The sequence below is a fragment of the Octopus sinensis genome, linkage group LG15, assembly GCF_006345805.1.
Source record: "Octopus sinensis linkage group LG15, ASM634580v1, whole genome shotgun sequence".
NCBI classification, from domain to species: domain Eukaryota; kingdom Metazoa; phylum Mollusca; class Cephalopoda; order Octopoda; family Octopodidae; genus Octopus; species Octopus sinensis.
In genome coordinates this window covers 41,907,903-41,927,902 of record NC_043011.1, presented here as the reverse complement: position 1 = coordinate 41,927,902, position 20,000 = coordinate 41,907,903, and the positions used below count along the sequence as shown (strand labels likewise).

General features: G+C 38.1%; 1 protein-coding gene across 21 annotated transcripts in view; it reads right to left on the bottom strand.

Annotated features, from left to right (window-relative positions):
• Positions 1 to 20,000, bottom strand: part of LOC115219718 (guanine nucleotide exchange factor DBS) — a 387,397-nt gene that overhangs the window by 16,760 nt on the left and 350,637 nt on the right. For 19 of the 21 annotated variants that reach the window (XR_005002229.1, XR_005002230.1, XR_005002231.1 and 16 more), the window contains 2 exons: positions 16,314 to 16,536; positions 13,647 to 13,875 (listed from right to left, as the gene is read on the bottom strand). Coding sequence is in view for 18 of the 21 variants with exons in the window: in XM_036509664.1 (XP_036365557.1) it covers positions 13,647 to 13,875; positions 16,314 to 16,536 (452 nt within the window). In the remaining 3 variants the exon portion in view is untranslated. The remainder of the gene's footprint in view (positions 1 to 13,646; positions 13,876 to 16,313; positions 16,537 to 20,000) is intronic. The other 2 variants (XM_036509657.1, XM_036509656.1) reach the window with 2 other exon arrangements.

Here is a 20,000-nt window from a genome sequence, read left to right as displayed (position 1 = left end):
GGTTAATATTACAATGACAAATCCTTTGTATATAATACAATAGTTTACAAATAAACACACAGAAAGTAAAGGTGCAATATTATACAGGTGTAGGTCTGCAGTTAAGAAGTTCGCTTCACAACCACATGGTTCCAGGTTCAATCCCTATGTAAATCATCTCGAGAAAGTGTCGTTTTCAGCAACTTTGGCTTGACTTATGTTATGTGAGTGAAATTACAGTAAATGGAAACTGTGCAGAAGCATGCTGTATTTTATATCCAGGATGCTCCATGTCTGAGGGGAACAAACTTTAGTAGGCAACAAATGAAAGACTATCCAATATAATGCCAAAGTTACGTTCTCATATCTCTTCCAAATGTACTAACAGTATTAACAAGATGTAGGAGTGGCTGTGTAGTAAGAACTCTGCTTTTCAACCACATGGTTCTGGGTTCAGTCCCATAGTGTGACACATTGGGCAAGTGTCTTCTACTACAGCCTTGAGCCAACCAAAGCCTTGTGAGTGGATTTAGTAGATGGAAACTGAAAAAATCTCATTGTACGCACACACACACAACATATATAGGTGTGTGTGTCTGTGTTTATCCACCCCCACCAGTTGACAACCTGTGTTGGTGAGTTTACATCCCTGTAACTTAGTGCTCTGGCAACAAAGACTAATAGAATTAAGTATTAGGCTTAAAAAATAACACTACTGAGATTGATTCATTCAACCAAAAATTAATCGAGGTGGTGCCCCAGCATGGCCATAGCCTAATGACTGAGATAAGTAAAAGGCACAAAAGACAGCAGATTCTAATCAGGCACAGAAAATGAAATGTAACTGAGTCCTTCATGATAGGATCAAGAAAAAGCTGGAGGCCTCTGCTTGAGATTTGTCATCTGTGACCACGAGAAAGAAGCATTCTTAGTGGTCAGGTGCCTGTCAGGACAGCAGAGTTTGTCCAGCAGGGCCAGGACATCATCATCATCATCATCCTCATTGTTTTAATGTTTACTTTTCCATGCTTGCTTAAATCAGAGTTAGGTGAGCCAGATTTTCTAAGACTAGATGTCCTTCCAGTTCTAAGACTGGATGCCCTTCCTGCTGCCAACCTTCACCTGTTCCCAAGTAAGGTACTTTTTCCTATGCCTTGACATATTTTCATGAAAATACTGGATATAAACACCACCGCATGAATGATTATGATGCTCATTTATAAGGATTACACAATGTGAAAACACACATGTATGTGTCTGTGTGCGTGTGTGTGTGTGTGTGTGTGTGTGTGTATACATATATACATACATACATACATACATATTGAATTTACACAGTTGACAACCTAAACTTTGGGCACAATCATAACTTTTTCTCATATGACATTAATGCATGAATTTATACATACAAAACATAACCATTTAGCCACTGGATTACATACAAACAACTCCTGTCCACTCTACCACTTGGCAGATTAAATTTAGAGAGCCTTCATTGTTTGGAACTGTCACTGAACATGTTTACTCAACAATGTCCACCTTAATTTTCAGTGCAAAAAATTTTGTCACATGACATTAATAGTTAAGCCTTTAAAAATAAACCATCCAAAAGACTCCAAGTGCATTTTCAATTTCTTTTTTATATATTTCTACCCATATAGAATAGAATAACTTTGTCTTCTATATATATATATAATATATATATATATATATATATATATACACACATCTGATTTTATGTCAAGTTATGTGTATAAAAACAATTTAAAGCTAAACTGAAGAATTACTGAATACATTTTGGTAGAGTACATGTTTATTAAACTTTCACAAGGAAAAGGTTGGCAGTAACACATATACAAATGTAGACTTTCATACACACACACTCACACATACATACTAGCATTGCATTCATGAAAAATGATGACACTTATTTAAGTATACATATATTATGCAAACATAAATTTTTGTATAAAAATATCTAGGCAGATTGAGAGGGGTATGGTTTGGTGTGAGTCAGTGAAAATGGATCATAAAGCAACATATTTACAAGCCCTGAAGTTTCCGAATTTATCATTTTGTTCAACATCATTTAGCAATGGATTCTCTCTTCAGCTCATGTTTTAACTGACCCTATCTCTTACCTTTCCTCAGAATATCAACTGGCTCTTCAAATGACATTCATAAAGTATGAGAGAACCAACAAAGAAAATTGTGATATGGGACTTGGCCTTATATATAAATGATGGAACTGGTAACTACTAATATCCTTTATTAAAGATGTTCCTTAATTCTTCCTCTCTGAAGATGGAATAGTTGATTTATATGGAAATCTTTGCTCAATGTCCTATGCACAATATGCACAGATATTTTACAAACCTGATTCTCTTTAAAAATGATAATAATGACTTTTTAGAATGTCTGTCATGATTTTCATATAGACCCATCATGTCTCTGTATGTTGTAAGAAGTCCTTAAAAGGGATTGGTAACAGAAAGGGAAATCAGTTATAAAATTCTGCTTGCTAAAACCTGTCTAGTAGGCATATCATCTAGTGGTTAGGGTGTTACACTCACAATCATATGATTGTGGTTTCAATTCCCAGACAGGGCAGAATGTTGTGTTCTTGAGGAAAAACACTTCACTTGACATTGTCCCAGTCAACTTAGATGTGAGTCCCAGCAATAAACAGGGGGGGGGGACTTAATCTTGTGTCCTGTTCAGTGGGAAGGGAAGGGGGAATGTCATAATTTCAGTTACTTATATACCATGGAAACCAGGCTGAGTTGCAATTTTGAGCTGCAGCTCATGGAAACAAAATAAAAAAAAGACAAGTTGTCCAACGGATACCAGCATGGATGTAATATAATGATGATGATGGTGATGATGATGATGATATTTTCCCATCTTTTAACTACCCCCACCCTTCAAATATTAAACTATTACATGTCTAATGTTTGTCCACCAATCTTTTACAACAACTGTTACTTTGTTTCCTCAAACCATCCCTCAAATTCTATAATTCTCTTCGTATACTATATCATAAAAAAACAAACTATTTTTGAAGAATATGAGAACTAAAACTGCAATAATTAGTATTCTTCAAGTTCTTAATTTTCTCATTTTCATTCTGAATGTAATGATCAATATTAACTTTAACAACACCTATAATGTAGCTAATGCTACCATTAATGATGGCAACATAAATGCTAGCAATACAAGCAATCATGTGCTCAGCAAGAGTATTATTAATAATTAAGATACCTCTATCAGTAATAACAATAAGTATATGTATTATCCTAACTATACCAACTATCTTCATCTTAATAAAGATGACAATAATAATCTTGATTCTAATAGAGGACTAACAACTGTGCTAACATTACTGATCCTGACACAGTTAATAATGCATAGCCTATAATCTGTGGGATAAGAAGACATGCAATTCCAGAACACCTAGTAATTGCCCTTTCAGAGACTATTGCTTATGCTATAATGTTTATAAATGTACTGTTTCCACTACATGAACCCACTCTACTAGAACTTCCATTGGTGGAATAATAGACTTTAAGTGCTGTTATCTTGCACATCTGAGCTCTTTTTCAAATAGTATTAGAAAACATATCCACCACCTTAAAGCTTATGGTATTTTCTATAATTTTTGTTGGTCCACAGTTGGTTCATACAGAGGTAGCAGACAACCTTGTAACTTCTGTTGCTCTGAATCACTTACTCAGTCATGTCAGGATGAGGTCTCTCACATTAATTACTTTTCTGACATAATTACAAATAATTACCATGTGCAAATATGAATATTACAAGACATTTTCTCATTACTATAAGCTCTTAATGTTGTAACCATATGAATTAAGCCTTCCTCTCTACTCTCTCTTTCACTTATAATATTTCCTCCTCAACAACTTCTCTCCTATGCCACCAAATTAGTGACACTTAGGGTTTTCTCATCTTTCTCCCAGTGTCTTTACTATGTATCAGCAAATCTTAAATTTCTTAACAGAATAGCAGAATGTTCAAATTCAATATGAAGACTATTCGTGAACCAGAAACTGAAGCCATTTTGGATTCTATACTGGGTTGCTGAAACCTTGCACGTATATATTTAAGATCTATACAAGAGCAAGACTTATATTTGTTATATATATATATATATATATTAGAAAAAATGAGGTACTCAGAAAATCGGATTGTTTATATTTACAGATATTTATTTGTATATTACATTTTTTATGCATCATATAACTTAGATCATGTATTAGCGCTTTCTCCCATTCAAGTGGGGTTTTCAAATCAAACTAAGTTCCTGTGTGAAAAGTTGTAATATACAAATAAATATCTGTAAATATAAACCATCCGATTTTCTGAGTACCTAATTTCTTCTAATATAAAATACCTGTACATCATCTCCAAACCTTCCAATATATATATATATATATATATATATAAATAAATCATTATCCTTGTTTTAATGTCCATTTTTCCATGCTTGCATGGGTCAGACAGAATTCATTGAGGCACATTTTCTATGGGAAGATGCCTTTCCTGTCACAAACCCTCATCTGTTTCCAAGCAAGATAATAATATTTCCCCAAGGCCAAGTATGTTTCCCTGGAAGACTGGAAATGAGAAACATTGCTTGTATGATGATGATACAAATTCACAACCATTACCACGTACCATAATATAAACACACACACACACACACATACACATATATATGTGTTGGTCTTCTTTCAGTTTCTACCAAATCTACTCACAATGCTTTGGTTGGCTCAACACTACAGTAGAAGACATTTGTTCCAAGAGCTGTGCATGGTTGGGAACCAAGCTTTTCAACCATGCTTGTGTGGTAGCAGATAATTATCTCCTGCTAGCAGCATAAACATGAGTGCTTATATGCACCGCAAGTCCATATAAGAGGTTCTCTCAAGGTAAATAATGCAGCATTTCATGTTCTAACACAACATTCACTTTCAAGTGGGGATAAATATTGCCTTTCGATACCAATACTGCTTCTGTCGCTATTAATTAGCATACACTCACACACACACACATACATACACACACATACATGCACACACACACATATATATGTATGGATGTATGCATATATATATTTGTGTGTGTATTTTTGTCCTCAAATTGAGACACTGGAGCCAAACATGTTCCTTAGACATGTTGAACCTTCCAACCCGTGCTGGCAGAGAAAGCTATGATGATGATGATGATGATGATGATATATATATATATAAAGTGGGTATCAGTATAGTCGATGTCATAAGAGCAATCAATTATAAATTAATTAAAATATTACATTGGCCAATTCATGCAAGCATGGGAGCATGGGGGGAGGGTGGGCAAGAAAGATGCTGCTGCTGATGATGATGCAAAAGACCTCCCCAAAAAACATTCACACACACACACACATCACTGCATATACACTCACTCAGAGAGCTACACAGATCTGTTCATAGGTCAACCACAATATATATATATATATAAGGGTTATGTGTACACACACACACACACACATGCACACAGCTAGCTACACTCTCTCTCTACCCTCACACACATACACGAGAGCAGTTACTCTAAATAAGATCAAACCCTGCTAATTATGACCCAGCATGGAAAATAATGATGATAATAACGATGATGGTAACAATGATGTTGGCAGTGATGATGATGATGACATTGATGATGGTGATGGTGGTGGCAGGGCTGATGATAATCTGAGTGCTGCAAAATTGTGCAAAACAAATTTTTCAAGACATTCAAATCATGGATTTTCTGAAGATTTAAATTACATTAAAAAAAAATTCCATGGTGCATCTAGATATCTCTAGCAGCACATCAGTGTGTCACAGTGGATTGAGTTATCCCCAGTGGCACACTGGTATGTCACAATGCCCCTAGATATCTCTAGTGGCACACTGGTATGACACAATGCATCTAGATATCCCTAGTGGCACACTGGTATTCCACAATGTACCTACATATCCCCAGTGGCACACTGGTATGTCACAGTGTACCTAGATAACTTCAGTGGCACACTGGTATGTCACAATGCACCTAAATATCTCTAGTGGCACACTGGTATGACACAATGCACCGAGATATCCCTAGTGGCACACTGGTATGTCACAGTGTACCTAGATAACCTCAGTGGAACACTGGTATGTCACAGTGTACCTAGATAACCTCAGTGGAACACTGGTATGTCACAATGCATCTAGATATCTCTAGTGGTACACTCGTATGACACAATGCATCTAGATATCTCTAGTGGCACACTGGTATGTCACAATGCACCTAGATATCTCTAGTGACACACTGGTATGTCACAGTGTACCTAGATAACCTCAGTGGCACACTGGTATGTCACAATGCACCTAGATATCCCCAGTGGCACACTGGTTTGTCACGGTGTACCTAGATATCCTCAGTGGCACACCGGTTTGTAACAGTGTACCTAGATGTCCTCAGTGCACTTAGATATCTCTGGCAGCACATACAGGGGTATCTACGTGTTTCTGTGGAGCTCCAGTGTGTCACATGGCACATTGATACCCTTCATGATACAATAGTGAGCAACTTTGAGAAGCACTGGTTTACAGTCAGAATGATGTCAGAATAATTGGGTGAAGTTTGAGGCAAGGTGAGTGGTGGGTGGAATAGAAAACAAAGGTGGGGGTATTTTTAATTGTTTTGAGGAAATGAACCCATAACATGAGAAGTGTGTTTTGACGTTATTTGGCCCCAGGTCAACCTTGATCCAGAAACCTTCTGATCATAGATGTTCTAACCATGACCTTTCCTTCATTTTTTTCACGCATAATGTATACTCTTTACTCTTTTACTTGTTTCAGTCATTTGACTGCGGCCATGCTGGAGCACCACCTTTAGTCGAGCAAATCGACCCCGGGACTTATTCTTTGTAAGCCCAGTACTTATTCTATCGGTCTCTTTTGCCGAACCGCTAAGTGACGGGGACGTAAGCACACCAGCATCGGTTGTCAAGCAATGCTAGGGGGACAAACACAGACACACAAACACATACACTTATATATATATATATACATATATACGACAGGCTTCTTTCAGTTTCCGTCTACCAAATCCACTCACAAGGCATTGGTCGGCCCGGGGCTATAGCAGAAGACACTTGCCCAAGATGCCACGCAGTGGGACTGAACCCGGAACCATGTGGTTGGTTAGCAAGTTACTTACCACACAGCCACTCCCTCATGAGAGCAAGATGTAATTTGAGGGAGATTTAGCTGATATTTCTTACAAGCTTGGCTATATATGGGTAGGCGGGGCTATGTGTTTAAGAAGTTTGCTTCCCAACCACATAGTTCCAGGTTCAGTCCTACTTCGTGGAACCTTGGGTGTGTCTTCTACTATAGCCCCAGGCCAACCAAAATCTTGTGAGTGAATCTGGTTGATGGAAACTGAAGAAGCCTACCATGTGTGTGTGTGTGTGTGTGTATGTGTGAGTTTGCTCTTGTCTTAACATCAGATGATGGTTGTAAATGAGCATCACTTTCACACAAGAGATGTCCTTTTTTTCCAATCTTCTGTGAAAACATGGGTAAATATTACCTTATATGGAAAGAGGTGAGGGTTGGTGACAGCAAAGGCATCCAGCTGTAAGGAATCTACTTCAGTGAATTTTATCAGACCCATGCAAACGTGGAAAAATGGACATTAAATGATGTAGTCTCCTCAACCGACTCATGTTATTGTTGGTGTTTAGTAATATGTTAATCCTGACCAAGGGTGACTATGAGCAAATGTGTTCCAGTATTGTAGGACTGAATTAGTATTTTTAGAAATTATTATTCTTCACACAAATGCAGACACACAAGAATTAGACCAGATATACATGGATATTGCTGTGGAACCTTGTGGTTCTTTGAATGAAAATGATGATGAGAGGTTTGAGAAATGGTGAAATATAGGGAAGAATTTGTTTGATGTCAAAGGAGGGTAGGACAGGACAAACCCCACAGACATGATAATTCCAAGGCCCAAATGTTTTGGTAACTTGGAGACTTACGAAAAGCAAAAGGAGCATGAATCAGGCCAGCAACAACAACAAACAACAAACAATATCAGCAGCAGCAGCATCATCATCAACATTTGTAGCAAAAGGAGCAACAACAAGGCAAGAACAAGAGCTAGAACTACTACAACAACATCAGAAACAACAATAGTTGCAATAACTACTGCAACAACAACAACACCAATTAAATGTTTGTAATTTCATTATTGCTTGGAAGGACAAGTGGTGGGCGAGGAGAGATTTTACAAAATTCATTTAAAAACACAGACATAACAAATGGGGGTGGGGTGGGGTGGGTGAGAGGAATTAAAGAAATTCTTCCAAGACACTCCAAACATCTTTATGGAATTAGATAACCACATGACCCATTGTGGTCTGCCAAAAACTGATACATCCCATTGCTGTCATGCAGGACCCCCTGCCACTCCATCCATTCCCACTGACTAGATTTTTGTTTTCTTTCGTTTCAATGCATGCGCTTTAGATTGACCACTGCATTCTTTATGTTTCACATCCAGGAACTTCACAAGGAGACTATTCTTGCAGCGAGGAGGACATAAGCAAAACTCTTTTACACTTTGCTTTTTCTCATTCCTCAGTTGTCTTCTTCTCTAATCCAAAGTTCCATATTATCATATCTTCACTAAAACTAACAGACTCTGTTTTAATTTCCCTTCCCACTGAGACCCACAACCTATATTAAAGCACCAATTGGCAGTATTAGTCTGAAACCTGTTGAGCTTTACCTAAATTACAAATTATTATTATTATTATTATTATTATTATTATTATTATTATATTATTATTATTATTATTACCTCGGCTTTAGTGAAGGCGTAGGTATTGTTTTCAGTTGTGTTTGTTTGTTTGTCCACAGACAAGATATCTCAAGAATTGCTGGATGGATTTGGATGAAACTTTCAGGGATGTTTGGCCTCATGACCAGCATGAACTGATTAGATTTTGGGATCGATCCGGTCCCGGACAAGGATTCCGGAAAATTTTCTATTTTTTTTACTTAATTTTTGAGAGCAGTCAGGTTCATTTTTAGTATTCTCATTTGTGAGAGCAGTTGAGTTTATTTCAGATATTCTCATTTTAAAAATCATCTCCAGCTAATTGTTGATAGGACGTTGGTGTTGCCTTGGCGGAGGTTTGCACTCTTTGAGTGCTCTTGTTGTTGTTGTTATTATAGTTATTATTACATGAGTGCATGCTAATTTAGTAACAGGAATGTTATATTGATGTTTAGTACCAACAAGTCTCCTCAAATCTCAAGAATCTTCCTTAGGATTCTGGCAGAATATAAAATGGTACTTTTTCTGCTGGTTGACTATACAAAATGATTATCATTAATGTGTATTTAATTAGAGGAGGTATTGCCATGAAGTTTGGTGGCAAGAAATTTCCACAAATTTCAAGAATCTTTTTTAGGATTCTTGCAGAATCCATCATGACACTCTTCTGTAGGTTGACACCGCAAATCTCAATTCCAAGTATCTTTTAGTTTCTTAGACAGCAGTTTGGATGTTGTGCCAAAAGCACCAGTTATCACCAATTTTTCTTCTTCTTTTTAGTATTATTATTTATTAAGGCGGCGAGCTGGCAGAAACATTAGCACGCCGGGCAAAATGCCTAACACTATTTCGTCTGCCATTACGTTCTGAGTTCAAATTCTGCCAAGGTCGACTTTGCCTTTCATCCTTTCGGGGTCGATAAATTAAGTACCAGTTATGCACTGGGGTCCATGTAATTGACTTAATCTCTTTGTCTGTCCTTGTTTGTCCTCTCTGTGTTTAGCCCCTAGTGGGTAGTAAAGAAATAGGTATTTCAGCCATCCCTACGTTCTGAGTTTCAGTTCCGTCAAGGTTGACTGTACCTTTCATCCTTTTGGGGTTGATAAAATAAGTACCAGTTGAATACCAGAGTTGATGTCATCAACTTTCCCTGCACTCCGCCAAAAAATTTCAGGCCTTGTGCCTTTAGTAGACAAGATCATTATTACTACTATTATTATTATAATTATTATTATTATTATTATTGAGTGAGAGAGCAGTTCATGCCATCAAAGTGACACTGGGGTAAAATATACGAAGCCCAATATACCCATCATGACTACCCGTCTGATAAAGGTACACCAGGCACATGCATCACAACCATATGTGCGCGACATGGTGATCTCATATCAAGATAAACAGCACATGACCTTGCAGTGGGGCCCAGTTAGAATTTTCTTCAGGTTGAGTAGCCCATCCTGCTCAAACGGTCCCTGAATAAGGGTTGCTTAGGATGTTGAACGAAACACCTATGTTTCCAGAGGTGAACCATTCAAACTCCAAAGAATCCCTCTCAACACATGGCCATGATGCTCCCCCACTACTTCTGCTCGTGATCAGAGATGCACATATCGTCAGCCACTAAGGGACATGCTCAACTGGTTAAGGTCAAACAACTGACAAGCAAATCTGTGGTATTGAGCAGAATATTTGCTGTAGCCCATCTTTTATACCAAGACAAAACAATGTACATGATAACACTTCCAATCAGTTAAGATCAGAAGCCATGAGAGCCACTGCCTGGTACTATTATTATTATTATTATTATTATTATTATTATTATTATTATTTGAAATAAAAATGAAAACAAATAAAGAAGCAAGTTTAAATTTTTGCTTAATGACTCCAATTCTGATGGAGTTCATTTGTTAATCTGGTTCCCGAAATCTTTCTCTGGGCTGGGAAAAAAAGATACATTGTAGTTTCCAGTAACCAGGTGCCTGTTTATGTGTGTAAATATACCCCTGCTCACTGTGTCTTGCTTGCTGTTTTCTTTTCTCTTTATAATAATAATAATAATAATAATAATATAATAATAATAATAATAATAATGATAATAATAATAATAATAATAATAATAATAATAATAATAGTAATAATGATATAATCTTTTCTACTGTAGGTACAAGGCCTGAAAACTTAAGGGAGGGGATAGTAGATTACATTGACCCCAGTGCATAACTGGTACTTATTTCATCGACTCTGAAAGGATAAAAGGCAAAGTCGACCTTGGCAGAATTTGAACTCAGAATGAAAGGACAGACGAAATGCCGCTAAGCATTTTGTCCAGCATGCCAATGATTCTGCCAGCTTGCTACCTTACATAATGAAAAAATAAAAAAATAAATAAATGCGCCCTTTTAAAGCCTAGCCAGGCTCATGGGCCCAGTTTCTCAGTTCCTATGGCATATGTGTTCCCCAGCTGGACGAGATACCAGTCCATTGCAGCGTTACTCATTTTTGCCAGCTGAGTGGACTGGAGCAACGTGAAATGAAGTGTTTTGCTAAAGAAAACGACGTGTCGCCCGGTCCAGGAATTGAAACCACAATCTTACGATCATGGTGCTGACACCCTAACCACTAAGCTACGCGCCTCCATTTATATAAAAATAATAATAATAATAATAATAATAATAATAATAATAATAATAATGATAATAATAATAATAATAATAATGATAATGATAATGATAATAATAATAATAATGCTGATTATGATTTCTGTTGTTTAAATATTGGTTGAAGCTTTGTGTGTAATAATAATAACAGTAGTGGTTTCAAATTTTGGCACAAGGTCAGCAATTTGGGGGAAGTGAGGTAAGCCAATTAGATCAACCCCTGTACACAACTGGTACTGATTTCATCAACCCCCAAAATGATGAAAGGCAAAGTCAGCCTCAGCAGGATTTGAACTCAGAATGCAAAATTTGAAGAGTCAAAAGAAATACCTCAAAGCATTTTCTCTGAAACTCAATTCTGTCAATCCACAACCATAACGATGATGATGATGATGTGATTGACAAGAGCAGTCAATCACATCCGAGATAAGTGCTGGGATGGATGTGATCAACTACCCTTTTCTCCCTAAAATTGCTGGCTTTGTGCAAACGTTTGAAATGAAGCTGGACAAAATGGTTAGTGACATTTCTTCTGGATTTTCATTCTGAGTTCAGTTTCTACTGAAGTAATGATGATGACGATGACAATGATGATGATGATAATGATGATGATGATAAGCACAAAACCTTGAAGATAGAGATAACAAGGATGTGTGTATGGGGAATGCAAACCTACATTAAACTCCGTTATAACTGGTTTTGTGCAACATTCAAAGGGTTACCTTACTGGACATGATCATATGTAACCAATTCCTCACTCCCTCCTTCTCTCTCTCTCTCTCTCTTTCGCTTGATGGGGCTGGGGATCATCCCAGGTTAGTGGTCCAAGAAGAATCATCATGTGTAGAACTGACCACGTCCACCAGTGTCCCTCATCACTGGTGGTCCGATGCTAGCTCCTCTGCATCCTCCAAGATGACACTGAGCCTCTGGAGATCTTTCTTAATCACATCCAGCCATCTAGTGTGGGGGCTGCCATGGGGCCTTCCTCCAATCCACAGCTGCTATGCCAAACAAGAGTAAGACCCTGGCAGGATGATCTGGCCAGAGGCAGAGAACATGTCCTCATACATCTCAGAATTATTGACCACTTTTGGTGTACACTGTCAATTAATCCCCACTATACAACATACAGAAGGCTATCTTACTGGACATTGGTCTTTACAATATAGAAAGTCCAAATATCACCAATGTCCTTCTGATATTTGAGAAATGTTGACTAGTTTTAGTGTACACTGTCAATTAACCATAATTGATGAGAAATTCACAAATTAACTATGAACAAACCAGTAAAAAAAATTAATAAAAATTATAATGGTGTTTTCTTCCAGAGACACAAGACCATACGTTTATAAAGGGGACAGTGATGTAGGTGTTCATTTTTACCTCACAAGGGTGAAAACAGCAAAATGAATCCCAGCAGGGCTTGAACCCATAAACTAAAGAACCACAACTATACACGCTATGGTATTTTTACTGATGCTTTACTGATGTTGTCATTGACCACTCTAACAAAACTAATAATAATGGTTTCAAGTTTTGGCACAAGGCCAGCAATTTCGGGGGAGGGGCTAAATCAATTACATTGGCCCCAGTGTACAATCGGTACTAATTATGTTGATTCTGAAAGGATGGAACATGATCTCAGCAGATTTATAACTCAGGATGCAAAAGACCGATGAAATGCCACTAAGTGTTTTGCCCAGTGTGCAAACGATTCTAAAATGGCCACAGATTTGGAGAAGGAAGTAGTGAATCTTGGTACATGGCTGGTATCTAATTTACCTCTACACCGAAAGAATGAAGGACAAAGTTGAATGGTTTCTATCATGGCCACTGACTTGAAGGAAAAGCACAGCGAAATTAGTGAACCTCAGTACATCACTGGTATCCATTTTAATAACTCAGGAAGAATGAAGAGTAGAACGACTGATTTCAGCAAGAATATAAAGGGCCAAAACAAAACACTTAAAGCCACATGTTTCCCTTTTTTATTATCTAACGCTCTACTAATTCTGACTTTTGACCACCTTAACAGCAACAACGACAACAGCAACAATTACAACAACAACGACGACAACAACGACAATAATGGTAATGTGGATAAAGTGAATTGTATGAAGAACTCACCTATGCTTGATGAAGATGCACTAGTAGACTGAGATTGGCGTTTAATAACAGGCTCCAGGTATGTCGACGGGACCCATCCTTCGTCAGAACTGCCCAAATGTCTTGCTAGCCACCAGCCTTTTGCTCCGATGCGCAGTATCTCAACTATATCATTTTCTTGTAAAGTTAATTCCGAACTATCTACAGGTATATAATCAGCAAGGACAGAAAACCGTTGTAAAAAGGAGGGCTGCAAATAGAAAATGGAGACAATGAAGAATTAAGGCAATGTGCGTATGTGTGAGTGTGTACATGTATATATACATATAAAGGCAGCGAGCTGGCAGAAACGTTAGCGCGCAGGGCGAAATGCTTAGCGGTATTTCGTCTGTCGTTACGTTCTGAGTTCGAATTCTGCCGAGGTTAACTTTGTCTTTCATCCTTTCGGGGTCGATAAATAAAGTACCAGTTTCGCACTGGGGTCGATGTAATCGACTTAATCCCTTTGTCTGTCCTTGTTTGTCCCCTCTATGTTTAGCCCCTTGTGGGTAGTAAAGAAATATATATACATATATACATACATACGTACATACATACATACATATCTACATACATACATATAGTAAAATAAGAAGCAGAAAATCTTTGGTATAGTATTATAAATTTGAAAAAAATGAATAAAAAAGGCTTTTCTGATAATTTTTCCACTTTAATAATTAGATATTTATATGGAATAATTATCAGAAAGCCTCATCATCTTCATCATTTAACATCCACTTTCCATGCTGGCACGGGTTAGACAGTTTGACTGGGTTTTATTTCTTTACTGCTCACAAGGGGCTAAACATAGAGGGGACAAACAAGGACAGACAAATGGATTAAGTCGATTACATCGACCCCAGTGTGTAACTGGTACTTAATTTATCGACCCCAAAAAGGATGAAAGGCAAAGTCGACCTCAGTGGAATTTGAGCTCAGAATGTAGCAGCAGACGAAATACCTATTTCTTTACTACCCACAAGGGGCTAAACACAGAGAGGACAAACAAGGACAGACAAACAGATTAAGTCGATTATATCGACCCCAGTGTGTAACTGGTACTTATTTAATCGACCCCGAAAGGATAAAAGGCAAAGTCAACCTGGGTGGAATTTTGGACTCAGAACATAGCGGCAGACGAAATACGCTACACATTTCGCCCGGCGTGCTAACGTTTCTGCCAGCTTGCCGCCTTCTGGGTCTGGTAAACCAGAGAGCTGCACCAGGCTCCAGTCTGATTTGGCATGGTTTCTATGGCTGGATGCCCTTCCTAATGCCTTTTATGTGTCACTGGCCACAACCACTGTTTCACTTGGCTTGGTGAATCTTCTCAAGCACAGCAAATCACCCAAAGGTCTTGATCACTTGTCATTGCCTCCATGAGACAATGACATGCTTCACCATCTCATCCCATGACTTCTTGGGTCTACCTCTTCCACTGGTTCCCTCCACAGTTAGAGATCAGCCCTTTTTTATGCAGCTATCCTCGTCCATACGTAAAAACCTTCCATGTTGATTTATGTTCCAAACAAATGCTGAATAACGACAAAATTATTTTACTACATTCTTCATTATTTAAATTAATAAAAAAAGAGAAAGATAAAGTAAAGAAACAACGGCAGTGTATTTGAAAAGAAATATAACAACGAAATAGTTTAGTTTTATGAAGTGAGGAAATTGGAGTTATTCCCCTTACATTGGATCAGAATCGTTACGAGTGAGAAGGATTTACCTGGTGGTGTTGTGATTATTGTTGAACCTTAGATCAGATCTCATTGAGTAGATCTATGATGATCATTCCCTCTTTTCTTCAATATCTAAGACTACATTGTCAAATATATCCTTCCCTTCTTTTTTTGTTAAAGATGGTAGTGTGTAAATTTAAGAAGATTTAGTTGCTATTTCTAGCAGATCGATTGACTATATCGAGGCTCCCTCATTAGAACATTTAGTGGGTGCCTTCCTGTGCTAGGAATTGAACCCAGGTTCACTTCACAGCTGAGTGATTAAGTCTCCGTCTAGATGCAAAGAAACATTGGTTTCAACATCTCCCTCCTCCCTTCAAATCACAGCCACAGGTACGACCACGAGCCTCTACATAGTCATCCAGGCCTCTAGAAATAGCAGTCAATTTTCCTTGAAATCACATTATGAATTTCAAAAGCAAAAAGACCAGATACCATTAAATGACTGGTGTGGAACACACTGTCTGAATAAATGGTCACAGTTTTACACAGGTAGACTGGACAACAAGGGGAGCCCAATCATAGCAATAACCAGTTTTAATTTCTGCTTCCAGAACAATAATTTCACTGCAATAAGGTGTGTAAAAAATAGAGATGTTTCATTTCTAGATTTCTAAACCAGGGTTTTGTAGCTTCGTAAGCTGTATGGTGACCTCACTGGTGCTGGTGCCACATAAAAAACACCCAGTACACAATTTACAGCATTTGGTATTAAAAAGGGCAACCAGCCACAGAAACCATGCCAAAGAAGACGCTGCCAAAGAAGATACTGCCACATTATCCTGTATATATATATCAGTACAGAACATAGACATTAAAACGATGATGATAGATTGGAAGAAGACCCTGCAAGTGAGAGGTGTCAACTGAACCAGGAGAAAGTTTGTAAAAGAAAGGAACTTACCTCTATTCGGTCAAAGTTGCGGTGGTGTTGGATTGCATCAATATCTTCATCGCTGTTGGAGAATTCTCCGCTGGACCAGCCTTCATCTATGATCCCATCTCCAGGAGGAGATTCTAGCGGGGAATTCATTTCTAAACCAACAGGGACTGTAGGGGCACTACCAGTAGAATGGCTCATTGACCGCGTATGCCAGCTGTCGCCGCTACTGAAATTGAAACGGGCTCTGATCATGAGAAAAAGAGAAAAGTCACGAATAATTCAGTCCTTTTTTTTTTCTTAAGGTAGGGAGGGGAAAGAGGGGTGGAGATCACATAAATTTACAGATTTACTAAAATTATATTTCTGTAAAAAAAAAAAAAATGTTCAATGACTGAAGCAAGTAATAGATAATAGATCCATCAACAAAAGATGTAGGTGCTGTCCTCTTGCCCTGTCCCCCAAAAGATCTTCCTTTAACTTGTCATCAACAAGGGTTTTCATATAATTTAGTCCAAGAGATCTTTGCACATTTCTAGATTTTGAACATAAATAATCCTTTTCATTATGGGCACAAAGCCTGGGGTTTTTGGGGAGGGGTCTAATTGATAATATAGGCCAGCGGTTCTCAATCCCAGCTCTTAGGGCCGTATACAGCCCTCAATGGCCTTCCCCCCATAAATATAATAATATTTTCTTTAATTGTTTTTTACTTTACTTTTTGTGGTGCAGCCCCTGAAGAAGATCCAGGTTTTGAATCTGGCCTGGTTATTAAAAAGACCGAGAACCACTGATATGGATCTCAGTGCTAAACCACTGTTTAAATGAGCCAAAAGGATGAAAGGCAAAGACAACCTCGAAAATAAAATGAATAAATTGTTATAAAGTATGTGTATGTATGTCAGTGTTTACATGTATGTGTGTATGTATGTGTCAATGTGTGTGTTGTGTATGTAAACAAATTATCATTTTATGTGTGTGTGTGTGTATGTGTGTTTGTGTGCCTAAAATACTTTTAGTGATGAGTGATGCAAATACAAAAAACAAAAATGAAAATGCAAGAAGACGAAGAAGATGTAAAAGATAAAATGATGATGATGTTGTTTCTAAAATGTTTGGGAGGGATATGACACAGATGATAATCCTTTCTATAATAGGCACAAAGCCTGAAATTTGTGGGGAGGGGATGCATTGATTACATTGACCCCAATACTCAACTGGTACTTATTTTACAGACCGCAAAACGATGAAAGGCAAAGTTGACCTCAGCGGAATTTGAACTCAGAACGTAGCAAAGATGAAAATACTGCTAAGCATTTCATCCAGCATGGTAACAACTGTGCCAATTCACCGCCTTAATAATAATAATAATAATAATAGGCATAGGAGTGGCTGTGTGGTAAGTAGCTTGTTTACCAACCACATGGTTCCGGGTTCAGTCCCACTGCGTGGCATCTTGGGCAAGTGTCTTCTGCTATAGCCCCGAGCCGACCAATGCCTTGTGAGTGGATTTGGTAGACGGAAACTGAAAGAAGCCTGTCGTATATATGTATATATATATAAGTAATACTAAGCAATAAGGGTTTAGCAACGAGAAGGCAATCGTTGCTAAACCTATTGCTAGTATTACTTAAATTTTCCTCGAATGAGGCTTTTACATGCCGAGACTACTTGGTGTAATTGATAATTTTTCCAATAATTAATTCCCTTCTTATTATGTATATATATATATATATATATATATATATGTATGGTGTGTATATGTTTGTGTGTCTGTGTGTTTGTCTCCCTAGCATTGCTTGACACCGATACTGGCATGTTTACGTCCCCGTCACTTAGTGGTTCAGCAAAAGAGACCGATAGAATAAGTACTGGGCTAACAAAGAATAAGTCCCGGGGTCGATTTGCTCGACTAAAGAGAGAAAAAGAGTAAAGAGAATAATAATAATAATAATAATGATAATGATAATAATAATAATAATAATAATAATAATAATGGCTTCAAATTTTCCCACAAGGGTAGCAATTTTGTGGGGAGGGGACTAGTCAATTACATCGACCCCAGTGTGCAACTGGTACTTATTTTACTGACCTCAAAAGATGAAAGGCAAAGTTGGCCTCGGTGGAATTTGATCTCAGAACATAGCACAAAGCATTACGTCCAGTGTGCTAACGATTCAGCCAGCTCACCGCCTTTACGACAGTGATGATGAGAATAACGAACTTGTTGTCTGCAGTGCTCAGGTGCAGGACAACTCATCAGAAAAAACAGCCAAAAGTGCATGAACAGGACATAAAATAGTGCACAGGAAGTGAACAGTGAACGGGTCGTTTAAAGAAAGGTGGTTGGGGTGACATCAGGTGTGCGGATCTTTTGGGTTTGACCGGCAGTTTTTTAAAATAATTTCCACGTAACTAAACACTTTTAAACTTCATATACTGGTAGAATGTGTTTATAAAACATCTTTTTCTCTTGGCTTTATTGAGAAAATTCTATAGTTTGTAAGATATTTGTTGTTCTTTTACTTCAATTTCTGCAATTTCAACCAATCAATGACGTCTATTGAGGTGAAAACATTCTGTGCCGTATGAATATGTCCCTCGTTTAAGAAACAGATTGGGTTTATTTACATTTCTGAAGAAAAAAAGATACCCTTCCCTCATCCCTAACCCTAACTAATCCAAACTCTAACCGTAACCCTAAAACAGATTGAAATGCAATAGATCGATACTAGGGTCATAATTATGGGTGACAATTTCATATGACACCGCTAGAAAAAACTGCCGGTCAAACAGAAAAGATCCCAGGTGTGCCGATGACAAATGTCAGGAAGCATGGAAGTTTTGAAGGATGTTGTGTCCTGACAGCTAACAACTGATGTGGGTAGTTTATTCTACCCTTCAGCAATTCTGGGCGTGGAAAAATGCTTCCAAAAGTCATTGATGCTGTGTTGTTTTTTTTGGAGATGATACTGAGGAAGACGATGATGGTGGTGGTAGTGGTGACAACAGTGATGGTGGTGGTGGTGGTGGTGGTGATGGTGGTGGTGATGATGGTGGTGGTGATGATGATGGTGGTGGTGATGATGGTGGTGGTGATGATGGTGGTGGTGGTGATGATGGTGGTGGTGGTGATGGTGGTGGTGGTGATGGTGGTGGTGATGTGGTGGTGGTGGTGGTGGTGGTGATGATGGTGGTGGTGGTGGTGTGATGGTGGTGGTGATGATGGTGGTGGTGGTGGTGTGGTGATGATGGTGGTGGTGATGGTGGTGGTGGTGATGATGGTGGTGGTGATGATGGTGGTGGTGATGATGGTGGTGGAGGTGATGATGGTGATGGTGATGATTGTAGCGATGGTGGTGATATCAGATAAATGTTTGGAATATTTGAATGTGTAATAATGTAGTACAAATATAGTACAGATGATGATGATGAGGAAGATGATGGTGATGATGATGACAACAACGAAGATAATGATTATAATAATGGCGATGATTGTGACTGCGATACTGATGATAATAGTAATGTTGATGGTGATGGTGGTGGAGGCAACAGCAGCTGTAATGCTAGTGGTGGTAGTGAAGAAAGTAATGATGACGATGATGATGATAAAATCAGATGTGGCCTTTGTTCAGCAATCTCAGCTGTGTTGAAATGAAAGACCTACTTCTGTGGACGACTTGTACACAGACGGATGTAAAAATGTTCATC